This window comes from Haliotis cracherodii, unplaced genomic scaffold (genome assembly GCF_022045235.1).
Source record: "Haliotis cracherodii isolate W230 unplaced genomic scaffold, xgHalCrac1.p SCAF_6, whole genome shotgun sequence".
Classification (NCBI taxonomy): domain Eukaryota; kingdom Metazoa; phylum Mollusca; class Gastropoda; order Lepetellida; family Haliotidae; genus Haliotis; species Haliotis cracherodii.
In genome coordinates, this window is record NW_027266319.1 from 4452080 (window position 1) to 4476581 (window position 24502).

The 24502-nt window shown below is 40.2% G+C and overlaps 1 protein-coding gene across 2 annotated transcripts in view; it reads left to right on the forward strand.

The window, feature by feature from the left end:
• LOC139445044 (universal stress protein in QAH/OAS sulfhydrylase 3'region-like) overlaps positions 1-24040 on the forward strand; it is a 65454-nt gene extending 41414 nt beyond the window's left edge. For both annotated transcript variants that reach the window (XM_071226106.1, XM_071226108.1), the window contains exons 2-4: positions 18351-18434; positions 19245-19336; positions 23375-24040. In XM_071226106.1, coding sequence (XP_071082207.1) covers positions 18351-18434; positions 19245-19336; positions 23375-23581 — 383 coding nt within the window. In that variant the 3' untranslated portion in view covers positions 23582-24040. The remainder of the gene's footprint in view (positions 1-18350; positions 18435-19244; positions 19337-23374) is intronic.
• Positions 24041-24502: the final 462 nt, after the last annotated feature.

The window sequence follows — 24502 nt, forward strand, 5'->3', positions numbered from 1 at the left end:
TCTATTGTTCAAACGCTCCATTATTTTTTAAGACAATGTTGTAATTAATTTGCACTTGGAAGAGTATAAATACTTGGAATTGCATAAACCTTAAAAGCTCAAAAATAATAAATTATATGTAATGTTGTGTTACAGTAGGTTACCTTTAAAAAATTTCAAATGCACAGCAATAAGATAAACCTTTGACGAGAAAATAATCAGGTCAACATATGTATCCTTGTTCAGGGCTCCTTATTTACTGTAATACCCATCAGCATGTATTTACAACGTGCAAACGATTGGTAATACTGGTTTAGGACCTCGCAAAATTATGAAGAGCCATGTACCATGCATTGTAAATATCAACTCGCGACGGAGCTTGGTGCACGTGCAACAGTAACAGCATTCCTCGTGCAACACGCAAGGGTGACTCACACAGAATAAATACAGGCTTCTGAGAGTTCTGGTTTATTTTTCCAAAAAAAATCCACAGGAGAATGATTTATCAGAATGGAAAAGTAGGGATGTGTTTAAGTAGGGGGATAACCTCGTAACTCTCCATTCCTTAAAAATAATTGGCCTCGGCTCCTGCGGGGCCTCTGTTTCATTATTGTTAAGGTATGGAGAGTTACGAGGACATCCACCTCAACATAGCCAATGGGCAAACCATCCGGCGTTGACGGGGATGTGCTCTTGCAGCCCCCAGCTTGTTGTCTACCGGGTATGCGCGGGCGATGACGTCATGGGTGTCAGCTTGAGTACAGCTTTTGAGCAGGATCATATTTCACCAATTAATTACACAAGTTTATTACTCAAATAAAACCACCACCGGTGTTACATGAGTACTATTGAATGTGCCAATATACAAAGTGTACAACAAGTACAATGTCATTATAATTTCATATTAAAGTGTTTTGACAGGTGATTTTGTTATTTTGATGTATGGACAGTATTCGTTATCAAAAGGGTGTGTTATATTCCAAGTTATTAAATATTAATCTGTCATTTCAAGTCGGTATGCAGCGTTACTCATTATGAAAACATAGTGAGTGAGTGAGAATGGTTTTACGCCGCTTTTAGCAATATTCCAGCAATATCACGGCGGGGGACACCACAAATGGGCTTCACACATTGTACCCATGTCGGGAATCGAACCCGGGTCTTCGGCGTGACGAGCGAACGCTTTAACCACTAGGCTACCCGACCGCCCCTATGAAAACATAAATGTTTTATTACTAATATTACCAGCTTGTACAGGTGAATAGGTTTTTTAAAGTAAGTATTCAAGCTGAGTTTCATATTCCACAATTTGCACATATGAATCAAACTATTAAAGTTGTTCTACTTTACACTGCAAAATCTACAGGTAACCTAGCTCTACATTGAAAACACAGTATGTTTATCTCCTAAGTGATGATAAAGCTGTATTGTAAAACTGAAGAGTGAGTATTGTTTTACGCTGCGTATTGCAATATTCAAGCAATTGATATCACGGCGGCTAATGCAGACGACAAAAACGGTACTCAGTCTCTGTCGCCCGAAATATTGATACTTATATTAATAAATATAAATAACTAAAGGCAAGAGAAACCATATTCATAAACATAAGAAAGATCTACTAAAAATCTATTTACGATTCCAACAATATCAAATAATGGGGGAGAGGGGTGGCACAGGTGGCCCAGTCGTCTTCGCTGTGCAGAGTTGCTTCCCTTGGGCAAGCCAGAAACCTATGATTGTGGGTTCGAATCCCGGTTCGCCCCGATTATGTTTCTAGGTTTGTCAGCACCATACCCGTGCTCATGGGTTTCACCGAAGTGGTAAACGTCTTAGACCCCCATCACCCCAGGCTTTTTCATCCCACATTAAGCTGACATGCTGTGATACAACTTGAATACTGTTAAAAACTGTTAAAAGCGGCGTTAAACCCAACTCACTCACTCACTCACTATCAAATAATGATGGCACAGGTGTTTTGAGAAAAGGTGAGCGTATCCTGCCCTACCGAAAGCAACCGTCACAAACACAAGTCTCAAGTCAATTGTTCAACACGAGAACATATGTTCCAAGTCAAAATAAGGAATTAAATGTGACATAATTTTTTGTCACTGATGGGGCAAGTTTGGAAATGTTCTCCCCATGAATTCCATGAAATGCTGTGAAAGCTTTACTGTAGCCTTGAATGTTGTAACCTTCATCAAATAACCGATCCCTGATCTGAACGCTAAACGCCCCCAAAGCCTTGCATTGGTAACGAACGCATCGAACGCTCATCAATTATCAGACCAAGGGCTGTTCCGATGACGACCACACACTGACAGTCCGACCATATAGACGCATATAGACAGGCATTGAGCGGAAAAATCTTAAGAGTGTTTGAACAAGCATTGAATTTCAATATTTCTCTCGAATTATATTATCCCGTGATTGTACATGATACGATTTTGTGTTTGTTGTTTAAAGTCGCACTCAGCAATATTTCAGCTATAAGACGGCGGTCTGTAATTAATCAAGTCTGAACCAGTGATTAACATCATGACTATCAATCAGCAAGCCTAACCACCTGATCCCGTTAGTCGCCTCATACGACAAGCATACTAGTAATTTTTTTTCATTGCTGAAGACCTATTCTATCCCGGATCTTCACTGGTGACGTGATACGATTTGTGGCTCAGTGCTCTACATATGAATTATCATTGAGAAGTTAACTCTGAGCAAAGGTCGTACTTCATGATATGTTTGACACAGTTCCCGACACATGAATTATCAGTGGGTTATTGTGGCTGTGTTTGTTTCTGGCGCCTCTGAGCAGCGCCCCTAAGTCATGAGAGTGAGTGAGTGAGTGAGTTTGGTTTTACGCCGCTTTTAGCAATATTCCAGCAATATCACGGCGGGGGACACCAGAAATGGGCTTCACACATTGTACCCATGTCGGGAATCGAACCCGGGTCTTCGGCGTGACGAGCGAACGCTTTAAGCACTAGGCTACCCGACCCCCCCCCCCCCCCCCCCCCAAGTCATGAGATATGTGTTGGTTCGTTGCTCCATGTACAATTAAGTAATGTGATTTGTTTCCCCCTGAAATACCGTCCTACTCGGCAAGAAACGTGTTTAATACAACGCTGTACTTCGTTGATTCTTTCTTGAGGCATTGTTGGAGTCATATTGAATTTACTTATTACTAATTACATCAATGTATACTAGCCACATAAAGAAACTGTGCACGGAGAAAATATATTCTGGATTGAAATACAACACAGCAAGAACAAAATGATGCAGACGCTGTAGCAGCTGAATGATCGGACCATAAGAAAATGTCAACGGGACCTGAACAACATCTGTTCCGATGACGTCAGAAGATCAAAATGGAGTAGGGGGTCATACGACAAAGTCACAAAGTCAATAACGGGTATGACCACCCTGTGCGTGAATCACAGCAGTGCATCGGCGACGCATGGAGTCCACCAAATGGGCATGGAAGGCCTGGGGAATGGCCTGCCATATCCTCCTCAAATCCTGTGCCAAGTCACGGACGTTATCTGGAGGATGTGGAAGACGACGCAGACGGCGCTCCATTTCATCCCACACATGCTCTATTGGGGAGACATCTGGAGAAATTGCAGGCCATGGCAGTAACATGACATTGTTATGGTGAAGGAAATCCATTGCGACCCTAGCCGTGTGAGGACGAGCGTTGTCCTGTTGAAATGTCAATCCCGGGCCATGACGTTGCAGGAAAGGAATGACCACAGGCCTCAGAATCTGATCTCTGTAGCCATCACCGGTGAGATTGCCCTGAACAATCACCAAAGGGGTTCGGTGCCGTGCTGTTATCCCACCCCAAATCATCACAGAGCCACCTCCAAAACGATTCCTCTCCACAATACAGTTGCGTGCATAACAATCTCCCAAACGCCGATAGACACGTTGGCGCCCGTCACTGTGGGAAATGTTGAACCTCGATTCATCTGTAAAGACAACATTTCTCCACCATATTCGAGGTTGGCGAACATGATTTCGACACCATCTTAGACGGTTGACTCGATGATGGTGTGTCAGGATGGGACGTATGGCAGGGCGTCGTGGTCGAATCCCGTACTGACGTAAACGATTCCTGACAGTGTTGGGATGGATACGGCGCAGTCCAGGAATTGTCTAGGACGTCGTTACTGCCGTTTGGAACCTGTGTCGGAGATGTGTAACTCGAATCCATCTGTCCTGCCTTGGCGTCGTTACTCGGGGACGTCCTGAACGTGGGTGGTCGGCAACGTCATTTGTGTTCTGATAACGCCTCACCAATGCCGATATCGTGTGACGATGGCATTGGAATTGTGTTGCCACCTGTTGTTGCCTCACTTCCGCTCGGATCATTCCGATGGCTTCATGACGCTGTGCAGCTGTCAATCTAGGCATGATTTGCTTGTGATATGCTTGTGTCTGCGCCTGAGAAGTTTTGAATTTTCGAATGACCACAGATCATGCTTTCCAAAGTGACAGCGAAGTTTGAGTTGCACATGCTGTGTACAGCTGCACAGGATGCACGTGCAGTAACACATTGCACGTCCATAGGCCCCCATCAATGACGTCATATCGCATTGCACGTGCATGAGCGTTTGAATGTCTCCAATAATTGCTGTGTTCAAACCTATATTTCATATATGGACGGTGTGCCCTTATATCTATATTTTCTCCGTGCACAGTTTCTTAATGTGGCTAGTATATTTCCCCTGAAAGCTGCAATAGACACGTGGTCCACGTCAATTATTTTCCTGAAACCGTTGAATGATGAGAATAGTGGATATCTTATTTGTTTTCTTTTGTAATTTCCTCAAAATAGTCTTCAGAAATTCTGTTCTATGTAGATGCAAAACTATTACTTAGAAACGTCGGTCGACGGTTATTTAAATCTAATCAGTGGTCCGACTCAGTAACTGTCTCTAGCTTCTCACAATGTAAACACTGTGCTCGTCGAGGAGATTGTGAAAAGTCGTTGCAGATTTTATCAGCGTGAATGTACATAAGGATGAACCGATGCCGTTCAAGACTAAATTGATTTGTCTAAAATCGATCTTTCTCGGTCTTTCAAAAGGACCTCGTATTGAGCAAACGTGGTTAGCGGAATGTTCAACAGTTTTTACAGAAATAAATAGTTCGACTTTTATTAGATTGTTTTGATGTTGACGTGAGAAGGATGAGTAGCTACAACTTATTCAGAGGATTGAAAAGAAGCTGAGGCCGATTTGAGATCACACCCAAAGTAGTCTTAAAATATAATTCCACATTTTGTAACTTTTATACCGTACTAAGTCGTTTAAAAGGAAGAGTGAGATTGCCTTCAGCCAGTTCTTGCAATGTCCCAGCAACAGAGAGACGAGAGACAGCATAAATGGCCTTCACGCATTATACTCATCCGGAAAATCGAACCCTGGACTTCGTCGAGAATTGCCATTAATACGGTAACACTACAACCAGTATCAGAATTGCGAAACTGCAGCTACGCCAATTCGAATTCTGATCCCAAATAATAAATAATTAAAGGTTTTGTTAATGTTAATTTGGGATATAAAGACTTAATGTCATCATTCCCCTAGCGTGCGTTTGATCCGCCGTATCCGCTGTTCGTTTCAATGAATACAAAGTCAGGTTATCAATTCCTATTATCTAAAACGTATTTCATCATTCGCGAGTGTTCAAAACACTTAATCATAATGGTTGCGAACTACTTCTCCTCTGACACTTCCATCAGTCAGTTCTCAAAGCACCGCGACAGCTTGAACGTGGACCATGGTTCCTGTATGTCTGCTGTGGCAACTCCTGAAATAACAATGCTTGTGACTGTCAACTTTATTGATCTATTCATTGACTACCCACTGCAAATACCTTATGAGAGAGAAACAAGCCGTTAGCTTGTTTGTTTGTTGTTGAAAGCCGCCCGCACGCAGCAATTTTCCAACTTTTTGACGACTGCCTGTAAATAATTGAGTGAGTGAGTGAGCTGGGTTTAACGCCGCTTTTAATAGTATTCCAGTTATATCACGGCGTGTCAGCTTAATGTGGGAGGAAAGCCCGAAGTGATGCAGGTCTCAGACGTTTCCCACTTCGATGAAACCCACGAGTACGGGTATGGTGCTGACAAACCTAGAAACATAATCGGGGCGAACCGGGATTCGAACCTACAATCATAGGTTTCTGGCCTGCCAAAAGGGACGCAACTCTGCACAGCAAATCGCGGCGCCTTAGACGACTGGGCCACCCTTGCCCCTGTAAATAATTGAATCTGGCCAGAGAATCCAATGATTGATATTGTGAGCAACGATCACGCCGTCGGGGTACGATGACACACACTCAACGATTCACCAAGCCTGACCACCCGTCTCTTCATACGACCAGCATAGATAGCTGCGGACCAATTCTAACCAGATATCCCCATGAGGCGAAAAGACAATGCAATTCTCTGTTGGATTAAGCTTAAATGCATTAATATCCTAAAAAATAAGCTGGTGCACCAGTAATCATGATATCATGAAATAACTATATCTCGTCGGATTGTAGAGTAGATCATTATTCTCATCCCCAGAATGATTTAAACGACTCTGTCACGCACAGTGGCCCTTGATACTGGTATAGTGGCCGCAATAGCTAGTAGGTTTTCATCATGGCGTTTTGACTTTATCTGGATGAATGTGGAATAGTGGAACTCATTGTTCTATATTTCTCCAAGTTTCCTTGCATTTCAAAATATACTCAGCGATATTACTGAGTGATCAAGCAGGTAATAAGCGATAAAGGTATTCATAAAACGTTTCATTCCAACTGCTAACAGTGCAGTTCTTGCACCTAGAAAGAGCATGCTCTATAGGGCCTCAAAAGTTGTGAAATGTTGATACCAAAGGCTGGAGCTGCTGGAATATTGCTCGACATATAGGGAAAGTTGACCATTGGAAAGTTGAAGTCATCTGTCTTGTCATACAGTCTTGCGGAGAGTGTTTTATCACTCTGAATCGTTATGCATAGATCTTAATATGAAACATGAGGCGGTCTCGTTGGTCTTCCTATTTCCAGTTCAGATGGGAAAATCAGAGGAAGGGGTCTGGGTATTTATAGATGTTAACAATGAGTGATTGAGTATGGTTTACTGAGTATGGTATTTTTACTGATATCTCGATATTCCTCCAACAGTTTGAGTGACTGAGTGAGTATTATTTTATGCCGCTTTTAGCACTATTCCTGCAATATCACGGCGGGGACACCACAAATGGGCCTCACACATTTTATCCATGTGGAGAATCCATCCCGGCTTTCATTTTTTACAAATCGACCTGAACCTCTGAAGATACACGTGTCACCACTTTTTGAAAAAAAATTCCCCATGTGTCAAGGGATGAAGTTTTTCCTTAAATTTCTCATTTGGGATAGTGGTGTGAACAAATTAAACATTTTGTCAGAACTCAGCCTGGTTCTTTTCTGAGATTGTAAAAAGTCAAGCAAATCATTTGAGTTTTTTGGAATCCACATGATATTAATTCCGCTTGTCTCAAATACTTTCTGTGAAAATAAAGAACGTCCTCCCCTGATTGTATTGAGGATTACGTTTAGTCTTTGAGACAGGGATTTGCTGGACCTAGAAATATATTTTTTGGGGTACAGTTTTTTTATTGAGCTATGGAATCCAATACAAAAGAGTTATGGTCATGTCTTCAGGTTTTAGAGCCAAGTCAAAAGATGACAGTACAGTAACTGATGCATAGTTTGGGCAGATTTCTTCCTCTATTAACATACAGGCCTTCTATGTGGCATTATTTGATACGTTAATTAAACCAATTTTTATGACCAAACATTTCATGTAGTGATGCTTACATATAATGGTTGTTATTTGAAGCCCTGTCAGTGGGGATAACTACAAACTTTCGCGTAGGGCAGCCAAACTTTGAATGGCATCTGGCTGGGACAGAATGGGTTTGTTCCATTTCGGTTCCCCCTTTTTCAGTTTGTGCATTCTACCATTCTACCATTCTACAAGGAAAGGAATGTTACATTAATTCTTGTGTCGTTTCCGGATGATAAACAATATTTCCTCTCCTCATATTTCGCGACTCAGACATCAAACTAGCAATATGTTAGTCTTCCGTGTTCCTGCAGACAAAGGGTTTACTTAGGTCAGAATGGTTCTCGGGAGTGTTTATAATGCAAATGGGTGTAGCGGCGATCCATTCCCAACACTCGCCACCACCTCGTCTAGACAACCCACTCAGAATATGTTCTGAACCATTGTATACAACACTATACTGCAAAGTGGTGTCTGTTTTCACTGCAAATTAGGTTTGGGAATATGGACGTCGTAGACAAATAACCGATAGCCTTGAACGGGCAGAGAACATGGCGACACGGATGTGCGTTAATGTTCAGGCTGTGGACCATTCGTAATCGCTCGTGTCATTCCGGGTACGTTACGGAAAGTGTCGAGTGGTGACGAATGATCATGGACATGCATACGTGTTCATGAATTATCAAACCAGAATCACTTGATTCGTTCAGCTGTAAGAGTGAAGGATGTGTAAGATTGGAGGCACCAATGTCCGGGATATTAGGTCAAATTTTCGTTCTTGATATATCACATTGACATTGTCAGCTGACTACATCTAAATGGACCATTTCACATCAACAGAGTATCTCTTTGGTGAGGAGAAAGCTGTTAAAAGCCTTGGTGAACATTGTATTGAAAGATATTCCCATTCCATTTGGTGTTTATACGACTGACTGCTTTCTCCCTCCGTTATAAACGCGTCAATGTACAGTGACGTCACGCCCTCCGCGGATTCCCAGCAACATCGTGTTTTTTCGAACATTTAGATTATTTCTAATGAAGATTTTACAAGTGGACATAATAAAGACAGTTTTGGGGATCAATTCCAGATCGCGTTATGCACCGCCTATTTCCATATAAAAACCCATTAATGAAATTAGATCCTCTCACAATTTTCCTAAGAAACGCGTTGTTTTTCCAAGTGACTTAGTCGTATTGAATGCGAAAATCGAGTATATAACTTGTTGTAATTTCCCAATGGCAATAGTTGCTTGAATTCCCTTTCAATCACTTAGTGTGCAAGTTCCGGGTTAGAAGAGGTCTTCAGCAACCCATGCTTGCTGTAAAAGGCGACTATGCTTGTTGTGAGAGGCGACTCACGGGATCGGGCGGTCAGGCTCGCTGTGCATGTCATCGTATCCCAATTGCGTAGATCGATGTTCATGATTTTAATCACTAGAATGTCTGGTCCAAACTTGATTATTTACAGATAGCTGGAATATTGCTGAGTGCGGCGTAAAACAACAAACCACCAAATTTACTCATTATAGCATTATATCGTGATCCGAACTTGTTATCATCTACGTCCCGTCTACTTCCTGTCTAATCATGGTCTACGCGTGGTCTACTCATCTCATTAAGTTCAGACAACGACGTCCCCGTCGGTGAGGACCTTGCAACTTTCATTCACAGGGTACAGATAAACCCCAATTTCCAGTTGGCCTTTCAAGTTAATATTGAAACATCTGTGACGTCACACTATTGTTTAAAAAATCCATTAAATTTCATGAATCGACAGGTGGTTGTCAATTATTCATGCCGATACTACTGTGAACCCTATTTAACTTAATGCACTCTTGGAATTAACGGAACTATTCTTAATTTGGACAATCAAACGATTGATTTTCAAATTTTGTAGGGAAAACAGCAGTGTATGATTTGAGGACGTGTTGTAGTCAACCTTGGCTACAAACACACACGGAAGATCGGTGTCAAATTAACTATTGAAATATTTCTTTTTGAATCCATAACAGTTTATTAAACAATATGCGTAATGTTGTGTTGCGTTATGCCACCTTTGATAATAAAGTTATGATATAACCCTTTGATGAAGAAAAAACCCAAAACAGGTATATTGCGCTGAGTGCGACGTTATACAACACACACACACGCACGCACGCACGCACGCACGCACAAACGCACAAACGCACGCACAAACGCACACACACACACGGGTTTGAGAAGATTACATTGGGACATGGGCAGGAGTAATGATAAGAAGGCTGAAACCAAACTTTTAAAATTCAAAATTTATCTTTGTCTCACAAATGAATAGTGATATGCGTCGTGCGATATATATAAGTAATATGACAATTTCCTAAAACATTCCTAACTGTAAATATTTACATTTGATATGTTTATGTTTTTCGGCAACAATTTTAGCGGGAGACTCGCCCTGTCCTCGCCTGCTGTTGTGAAAACATATTATCAGTTTGGTTTTCATAATGTTTGTGTTCCACTTTTACATTAGATAAATATTTACGCTGAATTGTGACGTATTCCTATTCCTGATTCTGAAGGTACCACGTGCAAATGACCATTGGTTTTATCTTCAGGGTAACACATGTGTGCTTTATCACATCAATAGGTCCGTATGCTAGAACATGTCTTTGCTCCATGTTGATGGTCTGGATCAGAGTTATCTTGACTGCGGACATCGTTTGCCATTGGTGATCATCACAAGACTCTGGATGCCATATTACAATTGCATCAAGATTGGCATGTTCGAAGGCTGCTGGTCATTCTTTATCTTCTGGGTAACACATCAATAGGTCCGTATGCTAGAACATGTCTTTGCTCCATGTTGATGGTCTGGATCAGAGTTATCTTGACTGCGGACATCGTTTGACAATGGTGATCATCACAAGACTCTGGATGCCATATTACAATTGCATCAAGATTGGCATGTTCGAAGGCTGCTGGTCATTCTTTATCTTCTGGGTAACACATCAATAGGTCCGTATGCTAGAAAACTTCTTTGCTCCATGTTGATGGTCTGGATCAGAGTTATCTTGACTGCGGACATCGTTTGATAATGGTGATCATCACAAGACTCTGGATGACATTTTTCAATTGCATCAAGATTGGCCTGTTCGAAGGCCGTTGGTTATTGTTTATGGATATGGTTAAAAAGAGGAATCGCGCTGATAGTCGACCGTATGGTGTTCTCGCCCACTCGCTCCGGGGTGCAAACATTCAACATCAGGACCGCTCACGTTACACAATTTGCGCCACACAAAAAGTAGATAATGCACCGCCTTGATGTAGAAGACACCCCAGAGAGTTGCACAATCATATTGCGATGACAGTGACACATCATGAGAGGAGCCATTGTGCCCAGAGCTGACGTTTAATGTGAAAATCCACTAAGAGGGTTCAGTCGAACGCGCCATGGCTATGGATTATATACCACTCAACATTGTAAAGGGATACTGCCAAATTTTATATTGTGAGTGAGTGGTAATGGTTTTACACGGCTTTTAGCAATATTCAAGCAATATCACGAGGGGGACACCAGAAAAGGGCTTCACACATTGTACCCATGTTGGGAATCGAACCCGGGTCTTCGGCGTGACGAGCGAATGGTTTAACCACTAGACTACCCGACTGCATTGTATTTTGTGACGGAACTCAGGACAACAGTGGATATGTGTACATGTATTTGAGCGTCAGTGGTATTGTATGTAAATACCAAAAGCAGACACAGTATACTAACCTGAACCGACCAGTCATGTTTTAAGCCCCTTAATGTCGACAACAAGTATCATTAACACCTTTTGGAATGTGAAGCAGTCGGAGATCGAACCGGCCTTCCGCGATACCACTAGACCACGGCGGTCTTTATGAATCCGTGTCATTGCAGTATCGAAAACTATACATCAGTATATACGAAGCATAAAGACAACAACAACGGTATAACCTGGAATCGGAAAATAGCATTAGCAACAGAACTACCTCAGCAACAACAAACTACATCAGTAACATCAAAGTACATCCGCAACACGACCTACATCAGTAACAACAGACAAAATCAGCAACATCAAACTATATCAGTAACAGCAAACTACCTCAGCAACACGACCTACATCAGTAGCAACAAACTACCCCAGAAACACGACCTACATCAGTAACAACAAACTACCTCAGCAACAACAAACTACAAACTACATCGACGACAAAAGATTCACCAGCAACATCAAACTACACCAGCAACATAAAAATATATCAACAACAACAAACTACATAAGCAGCATCAAACAAGACCAGCAACAACAAACTACATCAGCAACAACCTACGTCAGCAACATCAAACTACATCAGTAACATCGATCTACGTCAACGAAAACAAACTATATCAGTAACAACCAGTTAAATCAGCAACAACAAACTACATAAGCAACAACAAAGTACATCAACAACAACAAACTACATCAGTAACAACACACTACATCAAACAAAACAAACCACATCAGTAACAACAAAGTAAATCAGTAACAACAAACTACATAAGCAACAACAAATTACATTACCAACAACAAACTGCATCAATAACAACAAACTACATTACCAACAACAAACTACATCAGCAACAACAGCCTATAACAAACTACTTCAGCAATATAAACTACATCAAACTACAACAACAACGTACATCAGCAACAACAGACTTAATCAACGATCAACAGAAGGCTTATCTGACAAGTCAAAACTGTAAAATGAAACATTCACAAAACTGTCTCAGATCATAGTTCTTTATTTAAAAAATGAATGCAATATCCGTTTAAAAGGGTGTTGAAGTGTAAAAACCAGGAACGCCACATTGTCAAAGTCAGTATCCTCTCTACAAAGTGTTTCCACTGAAACTGTTATTTAACTGAACAATGAAACCCAATCAGCGTGTAAAGACGTGTCCCTTGGCGACATGACATGGCATGAAGATCGGGCTTTGATGACAGAAAGTCTCCCTACTGTCGGTAACTGACCTCTAATGCAGTTATGTATCGTTGAATTAGATAACACTGAGAGATAAATACTTGTAAATTGTCTTTGGTTGTATCGCCAGAGATCGCGTGTGGTGTACGTATATATGGAGAGGTTAAAGGCTTCTGCTGTGCATGGCTTCAGCTGCTATTTACCAACGTGGCATAACAATATGATGGCGTGACATTTGTAGGCTTGAGATCAGGACAAATCACGACACTCGGACAAGGTCTAATATCTGCATGGAAAGTATGCATGCTGCATTGGTTGGTATTCACCCGTTGGTTGACACATGGAACCTTCATCGCAGCTTTGTCCATTAGATTTTGCAAGGTTTGTAGCTGAAGCCGTGAGGATGTTTGTGGAAGATATATCCAACTTAGAGCCTAAAGCCATGTTACAGAATGAGCATGATGTAGGCGCGGTGGCGGGGATTACTGTTCCATACAGAGTAACTTACCCATCGTATTTTCGACACATGCAATTATTTGTTTTAGGAGTGACTCAGATTTATAAGTTTCAGAATGATTAAATCAAATATATCAAACCAAGCAATTTATTTTTTAGACTCAATATATCTGAATAACGATTTTCCCAGATTTTCGTGAACTAGTAATAATTCAAATAATATCCAATAATTGTGTCTTCTTTGTCATCCGTCAAATTCTAAGAAATTCCTCTCAAATAATTTCAGTAATAATTTCATTTTGACAAACACCACGCCCACGTGCATGGTATTCATTTTGACTTCAAATGACTTATCTGTTCCGATTACCGTCGGCTTGGCATGCTGCCTAAGACATAACTGTAAACGTTGTCTTTCGTGTACATCTGAAACACCATGTATAAACAATTAGGCAATTACCTATGTGGGTTCAGCAAAGGAATGTGTGTTGATTCAGTTAAAAATAATATTGATGATAATACAAGCTAAAATTGGAATTGAATATATACGATAGCCAATACCGAAGTTACTGTAAATTGCAATTTTGTGTTTGTTCTTTGAAGAAGAACCAGTTTCTTGAGTGGTATTACTCGTCACAATCCGATATGAACCCTTTGTTGTTCCAGAAAATGAACGCGCTTCATCATATGTCCCTGTCCGCTTAGAAATATAGGACTTCATTACATCTCGGTCGTGAAATCTATTTGACATTCGTGTTAACCTGGTGTTCTAAGGGCTACGGCACCAACGTTGGTAAGAGATCGATGAGGTCTATTCCTCAACAAAGATGTGAAGACCGATAGGTCTGTGCCCATCACCGTATTGATCCCAGCGACCGATCCAATATTTATTGGTGAATTGAGTTACTTCGGCGGGCGCATTACGTCGCCTTCAGCGTCATGCTGCTTGTGAGCTGAACCAGGAGGTTGCAACGCTCCGGAAAGCGCCTATAAATCAAAGATCTGGACGCTATCGTTTTACAACATAATAGAAACGGCCGCACAATACTTGTACTTGATAGTTTGTTTAAATGAATAACCCTAACAAATATGTATGTTTCATAATTGGCATTTTTATTCTGAATACAGAAAGCAGTTAACCGCTTCGTCCCCTTGCAGTAATAAATGCAGTATATATGAATGTGAATGTGAAAACATATTCCTTCAAGGTAACTGGAAATATTAAGTAAAAAAACCAGTACAATAATTTGTGTGCGTAATGATACCGGAACAACATTCTCAACTTGTTTATCTGACAATATCATGATTGCAAAGTAAGTAAGTGCAAGGAATAATGGTTTCGGAGAAAGCGCAAAGTGATTGATGTTGTTTTGTTAATATAAGTTTTAGACATGTTTTCTTTTCTATGATAAGAGAAATACAAACGCCATTTTTTTCCACTTCAAAAACATTGTATGTTACAAACACAAAGAACACCCGTGGCACAATGTTCATCTCATGAAGCTGGAGAGAAAGCATATCGGTTCACATAATATTTATCTCCAGGATTGTGAAACATTTTCTCTGCACTCCATTTTCATAAATAACACGATTTTAAGATTACAATACTCTGAAGCAACATATATTTACATGCGGCCTGGGCAATGTCTGGTGTAGTCATAGACCATATAATAAGCCCTCTTTCTTCTATTTTATTTGACTCAAAAACCAGGAAAGAGTAAAAATAATAATTTTTAGTTTAAAGCGCTTGTGTTAACGTCAAGCCTAATAATCAGGTTTAGAAATACAAAATCACAAATTTCTTCTTTGTCTAACTGAGATAAGTGGAACATGCTTTATCACTTTTAATGTCGTGCTTAATAATCACTCATTGTATTGTTGTGCATGGTTTAAACCGCTATATGCCAACATGGCACAGGGACGTTTGTGTACTTGATTTTAATTCCCAAATCACAACACTCAGTTGTAGGAAGATCGGGTCTAATAGTTGCATGTGAAAGTCACAGCTCGGTGACGTCCTTAACTCACCTTCAATGTTGCTCTCGTATATTTCGGAGAGACAAATACTTGTGCAAGTGACGTTGATTGTATCACGAGGGATCAATAAGTCAATGGCTTTTGCTCTGTTGTGCATGCTTTCAGTCGCTTTTTACCAACGTAGCGCAACAACATGATGACGTTACACTTGTACGCTTGAGATCAGGACAAGTCTGAATTTGTTATCCATCCCAAATCACAACACTCGGTCGTAGGAGGATCAGATCTAACATTTGCATGGAAAGCATGCATGCTGCATCGGTTGGTATTCACCCGTTGGTTGACACATGGAACTCTCACCGCAGCTTTGTCCATCAGACTTTGCAAGAGATGAAGCTGAGGATGAGGATGACCAGCAAGTGGGATGTTTCTGGAAGATGCATCCCACGTATATGGTGAATGCAGTGGGGTCGTGATGTAGGCGTAGTGGCAGGGATTTCTGTTCCCATGTAAACGATATACAGTTTTAGCATTCCTGTGATATTTCACATAAAAATAAAATAGAGAATGTTGTCCTTATCTTAACGACTCCGGAAACCAACTAATATAAAAAGAAAGGCCTTACTGACTTGAGTGATAGCGGGACATAACCTCTGTAATTTTGGTAATCACTGACTACTAGATTCATATTTTTATAATAATAGTGTCAAAAGGACAATCTTCACAGAACTGTCACCTTATAGTACCAAGAACCCCTTTAAGACCCCCAAATAAAAAAATGAAAAATTCTTTAAAGACGTCAAAGTTACCCCCGCACAGTATTCCAGACGTTTTTGGACCCTGAAGACGTCCACTTCGTAGAAGAAGTGCGTGATCCGCTGAACGAGCAGGCAGGGACTATTGAATGTTACTTGTCAGGGTGATAGGTCTGGAAATGGCAGTTTCAGGCTTGTTTCTTTTGAAATGATTCGTGCTTTGGTTGCCGATGCAGCTGATTATTGGCCGAGTTGGAAACTGAATAGAATGTCTTTGGTAGAGGTTTGAATGGAGACTAGAATAATCCTTAAGAGTATATTTGATAGTGCTTATGGCTTTTATGTCGGTCCTTTAAGCTTTCAAGTTTCCAGATTAACGGATTTCGGACTAAGGAGGATTCACTGCTAAGCAAAGAGGTTTTAGTCATTAGAAGTTAGAAGCATTACATGAACTAGCTTCCGGGGTGATTTAACACTCTTTATATTTGGAGTTGTCTCTGGTGACTGTCTCATCACCGTAGGGATAATAAATTGATGGGACATTTTGACTCACTAACCCACTGGTTGATGAACCCGCTATCTAACACAGAGTCCTGGCTGGATTTGTGTATCAACATATCCCGAGAGCGTGAATCGGTGCTCATGATATTGACCACTGAGCGTCCTTTGAGGATCAATTACACTTTGCAGTTTACCAGCTGTGATACATGTGATTTGGGATTTAAACGTATACTACTCAAAAGAACTGAAGAACCACCCGATTCTTGAATATTGCTATAGTCAGTATTTCGTGTAATATGTCACGGCTCATAAAATCGAATATTTACGCCATGATATGGTGTAAACTCTTTTACTTTTTCACTCACTCACTAAACTTAATATATGAATGTGTATACCTTTCAGCCACCAAACACCCCCTTTCTAGAAGAGTTTGTATATAGAAAGATTTAAGTTTGATCTTAAAAAATGATATACTTTCAAAAGTTAAATCCGAAATTCCGAATCCTGTGAATAAAGTGACCCTTTAACCCTTTTCATATCCAATAGAAATCTCTGTATAAAGCAGTGTAGATAGTATGTTTCTGACTATACCATGGGCATGTTTTTTATGAATAAAATAGGGAGGATACCAGGTGTTCGCGAAAAGGTGAGAGTATCATTTCCTACCGGTTGCACCTGTCACACACATATGCAAAGGCCAATCACTTGTTCAACTGAAAAAACACGGGAACATATGGTACAAGTCAAAATAAGACATCATTTTTGTCTCTGATGCGTAAGATTTGGAAATGTCCTCCACATATCAACCATAAAACGTTTTGAAAGCTTTACTGAGGTCTTGAAGAAAGTATCAATCATCATAAGTGAGTTATTATAAAGATACTCAATATATTCACGTGTGTTGTATAAAAACCGAATGGTGTACTACAAGAAGTTCTGGTTAGTTGTTTTGCCCTGTGGCTTACCAGAGCTTTTACATTCAACAATCGATGTTCTGGCTGTGTTCCTCCATCGATGAGGCTCTCGGCAGCTAATTCAATCTCCAGTGGTTTATCGTCATGTCCTGTTCATCACAAGGTTGTGTGAACATTTGGCGCATGTGTCATTTAAACTTGCCATCTCATCTACTGGGGCACCATTGTTAGCATTGGAACATTTATGTATTAGAATTTTATTGGGGAATCAAAACAGCTTATCTTTGGAAATGTGGGGAGACTATTCCATGGAATATTTCCACATTTGGTCAACACTATTCACCAGTCGTGTATGATATGTTTACGAGGTACGGGGTCATCAGGGATCCTGTCTGGTATGAAGATTGTGGATGGTGTTTATTTTAGGAGGGGTGTAGACTGTAACTTCAAGTAAATTATTCTGGGAGTTTGTGATAACTCTTTGAACATTTATGTAAAGTAGTATATCTGGAAGTATGTTCACAGGATGAAGGTCGATACTCCCCAAGGGGCCACATTACGTGAAGCTCGTGGTAACTGCAAATAGGCACCAGACATTCATCAAATATGGGAGAAATCTCTCTCATTAAGGGGGCAGTGGGGTTGCCTAGTAGTTAAATGTTCGTGCGCCACGACGAAGACTCGCGTCGATTCCCCACATGGGCACAATGTGTGAAGCCAATTTCTCGTATCCCCCGCCACAGGCTCTCTATTAATTGCATTTTTACTAATATTTCAAGTCGACATTTTAAAGTGGGCAATGGGCGTTGACGTCATGGACATATACTGTAAACACTGCTATCATTGTGAAGAACTTTAAACATCGTTTCATGAAGATATGGAGGCAATAATACACAAGTGTTAACACCGTTTCTTTACGTGTTGCTCTATGTTCGATGACCTCTCCTTGTTAACATGATTCCGTATCTGTTTCAGGGTATGTTCAACACTTCCACAGGTCCGGGAACAGATTACTGTTGGTGCACTGCCCGGAGACATTCGCTAATGTCACCATGATGAGTAAGTCCTTATTTGGAGGAATGAGCCGAGTATGACCCAAGGGCATGTCACAGGTCATATCAAACAATAATAACTCGTTCCTTGACCTCATTAAGCCCAAAGTGAAACCGTCCTAAAAACCAAAGTGAAATCAATCCTTAGGCCTAAAGTGAAAAGCGGAGATCCTTTTTTCTGATATCATGATGGTTGCATTCATTTGTTTTTCATTTTCGTATTTCGATGGCCAAGTCTGTGTGGAGTTACGTCCCTTAGCTATGCCAGAGACCTAGGATCGTTGCTTTGAATATCAGATTTTCTAGTTATTTTAAGTTTGTCCTCGTTGGTTGACTTACAATGTATGAAGTCCATATCTGGTCTCCCCGGCCGTGATATATTGCTGAAATCATACTCATCAGTCACTCAAACTGTTGGAGGAATGTCGAGATATCAGTCAATATAAGAAATTCTAGTTTTATAAAACAGACTTCTCAGACAAGGGTATTTACACTTTCACAAAACTGGCTCCGGGAGCGTACATCGGGATACAAGGTCAGTAAGACAAATGACTAGAAATGCTGCTTTCAATTAAGGAGATTCATCAATCGGCTGTGACTATTCCCTTGTAAGACGCTGATTGACAAATAGTGTGAGTTACGCTATTTGCGGGGAGAATATCGCCTCATGCTGGTGATTAATTATGGAGGCAATAGGAGCGGATCCAATTGGACCTTATTAAAGAGAGTTCCACGTTAGACTTTGCCATTACATTTTACTCACACGAATGTCTGGCGCCTTTCATCTATACATCCACGCATATTTTCTTCATCGCAGGTCCCAGCAAGGTGCAGGAGCTCATCACCCAATGCGAGGAGAAGATGCAAAGTCTGGAGAAGAAATACACGGACAAGATGAACGAACAAGGCGTGAGTGACACTCTCAGTGGGGTGTCCTGAGTGTGTAGGAATTGGTTGCTGCCGGTCTTTAGACACTTGTCGGGGACGTTTAGATATCCTAATCATGATATACTGGTACTTTTTCATGTAGTTGTCTAACGGAAAATACATTATTTTATTACAAATATAAACCATTGAAACGTAAATTCTCCCTACCTGACACACAGGGGCGTTTCACCACCCCTTGTACTTGCCACTTAAAAAGTGTTTCCGTGTTTGGAAAACCTAAACAAATATAAACAAAAGTAACAAAGCACATTCTTTCTCATACATTTAGATATGATTATATACAAAATCAACTTCAACAAAAAATATTCTTGAAATCTGAAGTCCGAAGTTGGAAGCGAAAGAATACACGCTGGTACTTTACTTTCAAGTAACAACAATTGCCCTTTGCAAAAGGAACAGTCTCAATTGATTGGCAAGAACTGATATTGACCCCATAAATGACCCCGATAAGGGGAGCCAATTTGCAGTGAAATATCAGTGCAATGAAAATATCACTTTTCCCAACTTCTGAAAACTTACTTTTTTACATTGAAGTACATAAGAACGTAATTATATTCCACTAATACCTTCTTAAGGGGAGGTGGTGCAGTCTAGTGCCTTTAGCGTTTGCTCGTCAGGCCGAATACCCAGGTTCCATTCTCTACATGATTACAAAGCATTAACCCAATTCTTGTGAGATCCTACTGGAATATCGCTAAAGCAGCGTTAAAGCCATTCAGCGCACTCACCCATAACTTATTCTTCCCCGCCCTGAAATAGTCACCTGCAGTAGAGGTAATGTAGACTCGACCGAAACATTGGTTCTGAAAATTCCAACTTGTCTGCCATTTCTAGTCCTGACTGACTCAGTCGTGAACTGTGCCATGTAACGACATGTACCACACAGCCTTGACTGCCTATTGGATTTGGTGTATTTATGTGGAATGATCTGACAATTCTGAACACTGATTGTCTTGTTAGGGGACAAGTTGAGTAGGGCTGTTGTCCATTGACGTAGGTTATTACTGGGATGCATCAAGTGGCTGTATACGACAAGCACACCCGCAAACCTAGTCCAGAACAGGCGTATTGGTTCAACAAAGTCTCTCACTATCGAAGTCATTTCACACTTATATCGACCACAAAAAGTTAGTGTTTCTCTAACTGTGACAATCTCCCAACATACGCCGACCGTAGCTCAAATTACCAAATGATATCGTAATGTAAAATTTATAAATCTAAGGTCTGCCGCTAATATCGACTTTCATGGAGAGTTGATAACACAAAGCGTTGTTGTTCATGCACTGTGCTGTCACCTCCAATACATTGTGCATTTACCGTAGTTGTTTTCACTGTATAATTTAATGTTTATATGGCCAGTTAGGCGTTATTCAATTCCCAGGGGACATGAGTTATGCGACAGACTAAGCCAATTTCAACAACAGGAATTTATTAGATGTACAGATATGCATTTTTAACGCATCCTTAATGTGTATACTCCCCAGAGTGCTGAGAATGCAAAATTAATGCACATGGATCCGTTGTCTAGGGTAATAAAATGTTATTAGCTTTTGGGTCTGATTCTATCAGGAGTCTAAGGCTAGATAATTACTATTGTTATTGTGTTTACTTTATTGTTTTACATTGTATCATTGAATTATGATACACGTTTTGAAATCGGCCAGTTTTGAAATCGGCAATTCCCCAACTATAAACTAAAACATAAATAGTGGCATTTGTTTGCAAAATATAAACTAATACATATAGAGAAATGAAAAGGACAACCCTGCATATTCATCCCTCATAAATAAGAGGCATTTTTCTCTGCAATGGGTTTATCTAACTTAAAATTTCCTCATACTTGATGTCTGACCATGAAATACGTCCTTCAGGAACATGTAACTCTTATAATATAGATATATAAACAAGACATGAAAGGGGGGACATTCATATGCCATCTCGGAACAAAAAGCAACAAAACACTTTCCATATTCGTAAGAAATCCCTGTCTAATAACAGATTGTACGATTCGTACGTGTTTTAGAATCGCCATCAAATAGTAATGATACCAGGTGTTCGCGAAAAGGTGAGCGTATCCTGCCCCACCCGTCACAAGCACATGCCCAGGCAAGTCAATTGTTCACCTGAAAACCACGGGAACATAAGGTACAAGTCAAAATAGTGAATTGCATCTGGCATAATGCTTGTCACTTATGCGTTAAATTTGGAAATGTTATTCACATATTTACCACAAAACTTTTCGAAAGCTTTGCTGAGGCCTTGAAAGTTGTAATCTTATCTTGTATGACGCTCTTTGAAACCTTGGTCGAAAGAGCATGCTTGATTGTACTCAAACGTTGTGAAATGTAAATACCAAGTGCTACAAATATGTACATGGTGGTACGATCTGACAGTTAACACTGACAGGAAGATACAGCCATCAACAGAGTTATGTGCCACCACTGACGCGTGAGCTGTCGGTGGAGGGCAGGATGGAGGACAGAAGGATTGTGTTATCAGACAAATCTGTTCTCAGGGTAAACGGAAGTATTCATAGGGTTAACGAAGGGTTAAAGCAGTCGTAGTTCGGAACATACAGTTATATTTAGACTTGCACAAGTCTCTAAGGCAATAATTATTCGTTCAAATCATAATTTATTGATTTCATGAATATAATAAGAACAAGTTGTCCCAATAAGAGACTGGCATCTTTATTGTTCTGTCCACATTTCTAGACTTGCATATTATAAGGATAGAATTACTTTTTGCCCATGGACTTCAGTACAGCCTTGGCGCAAGGCTAAGTTATGTTGGAATCATCTGCATTCGCTACTGTAATCAGAACAACTCTTGAGGGATGACTTGATGGTTTTATATCTGATCAGTTAAGTGCGTTTCGAACAATGTTATTATGTACGTAATTGGGTTGATTAAATATAAATGTGTGACTGTGGTATAAGGTATAAACTTAAATGTACCATCAAATAAACTACGGCTTCATTGTTTGAGTGAGCTGATAATTACTGCTTCACACAATGGTTCATCGCATTGTGGAGCCAGGGACATCCAGAGGTATTAATTCAGAGGATGTTCTAACATGCAGGTATTAATCGAGTTCATGTACAAATATTGGTGCTCCTAATGTAAACTGTAAAAGCTTTTAACACCTGGATCCCTATACACAGTGAGATATTGTGTTCTGTTAATGTTGAGTTTCATAGCTTTTCCTTGTCGATTCTACAATTACACTTACAATTATCAACTCACATAAACGTTGCATCAATTCCTTTTGATGCTATCACAGTGACGAATTACAATATTCTCCCACAGTGTTAAATTGTTGCAAAGGGGATTGTCGAAAACGGATGAGAAATGCAATATTTCCACTGAGACAAGCCTGAAATAGAATAAGTTTAACAGCGATGAGGGGGCTTAGTATGAATGCCTTTGTTCGTCGTGTAATAATACAACGTAAAAGTTTAACTCACTAGCCCGTCGTTTACATTATCCGTCTTCGATCTTGCATGTTAGTAAAATACAATGTATTCTTTCTGTAGAATGACTGTACATATATATATATATATATATATATATATATATATATATATATATATATATATATCAGAAAGGACAAAACGCATTAACGAGCGAGTTTTAAAAGTGATTGACCTGCATATACACCGCAATCTTCACAAAATTAAACGCCCAAAATTGGACTCATGTGGGGAATTGAATTCAAGTTTTTACCGCGACTTGACAACACCTTAACCACTAAGCCACTTCTTTTCTTTGCTCTTGTCTGTCGCCAATAGCCTAAGGAATTAAGGAAAAAACTGAATCACAATCAAGTCTTGAATGATTTGTCAAGTCTTGATTGCCTGAACTCTAAACTAAGCATTCTTCTGGGTTCCATTTGAATTTTATTCGTTCTATTTTACAGATGTATACTTTTAAATATAACTGCATTTCTGAGAATAAATATTAGTCTACATTGGTTCATGTTATGCTATTTGTTTTCAGATCAAGGGCGACTTTGCTCGCCTTGACGGCGAGAAGCCAGGTCCGTCCATTGTAGAATGTGCAGCGTCTCGCAATGTCACCTTCATCGTCACTGGAACTCGCGGACTCGGCAAGTTCCGACGTGCCTTGATGGGCAGCGTTAGTGATTACGTCATACACCACTCTCCAGTCCCCGTACTGGTATGCAGGCACAAAGATAAAGATTAACTTAGGCACCAGCGAGTAGGACTCTTCTTACGTTCACGGTGACCATAGCATTGATGAGGCTAGTAGATGCGATGGATGGACACTGTCCATGCAAAGTGATTTATGGGATTACGTTCATGTTGTTTAGGTGTTTATATATCATTTGTATATAAGTGTTTGAGAAGGTATAGATGGTATTCAATGCCACTCACAGGTACAATCGTTGAGCTGAACTTGGTCACCGTTGTCAGGGTAGTACATTTATAAAATGTAAATTCGGATTTATTTGTAGATGCCATTCCAAATTGTTAAAATGACAGCTTTTGTTCTCTAATTGGCAAATTCCCTTAATATTTACAGTAAATACGACACATAAGAATAAACAAGCCTTTCCGCTTATATTGGTCAATATTGTATTGTAACCTTGTGCACATGCGTGACGAACATATATCGCCAGGATGCGGAAATAAATAAGATATCACTGAGACTGTGTTGTGAGCTTTCCTTTCTCCCCAGTCATCCAGGGTTATTGAATGAAACATGCTGTGCATTGTTCTTGTTCGTGATTCTTTTGTCAATACACTGCTTGTTCTTTTTGCAACTTACGGCCCGCGGTTAATACCATAAGAAAATTGGACAAAGAAACTGACAGTCTCATTAAAACAAGGTCTTTGTGTTCGCTACCACTAAAACAAAGATCTGAGGACATTCCATTACAGGTCATGTCAGAACGACCTTTCGTGAACTTTGACTGACCAATGAAATGACTATTAGTGACAAAAAGTCGACATGAGCCAATCAGAAAGCAGCTTTCTCGAGCTACACGACACGAGTTTTAAACTGGCGACTTCCATTTCCGAAAAAAATATTTTAACGTTCTCGATTTAAATCTTGAACTCTTGACAAAAGAACATTCTGGAATGTGTAATAGATGGCCCAGAT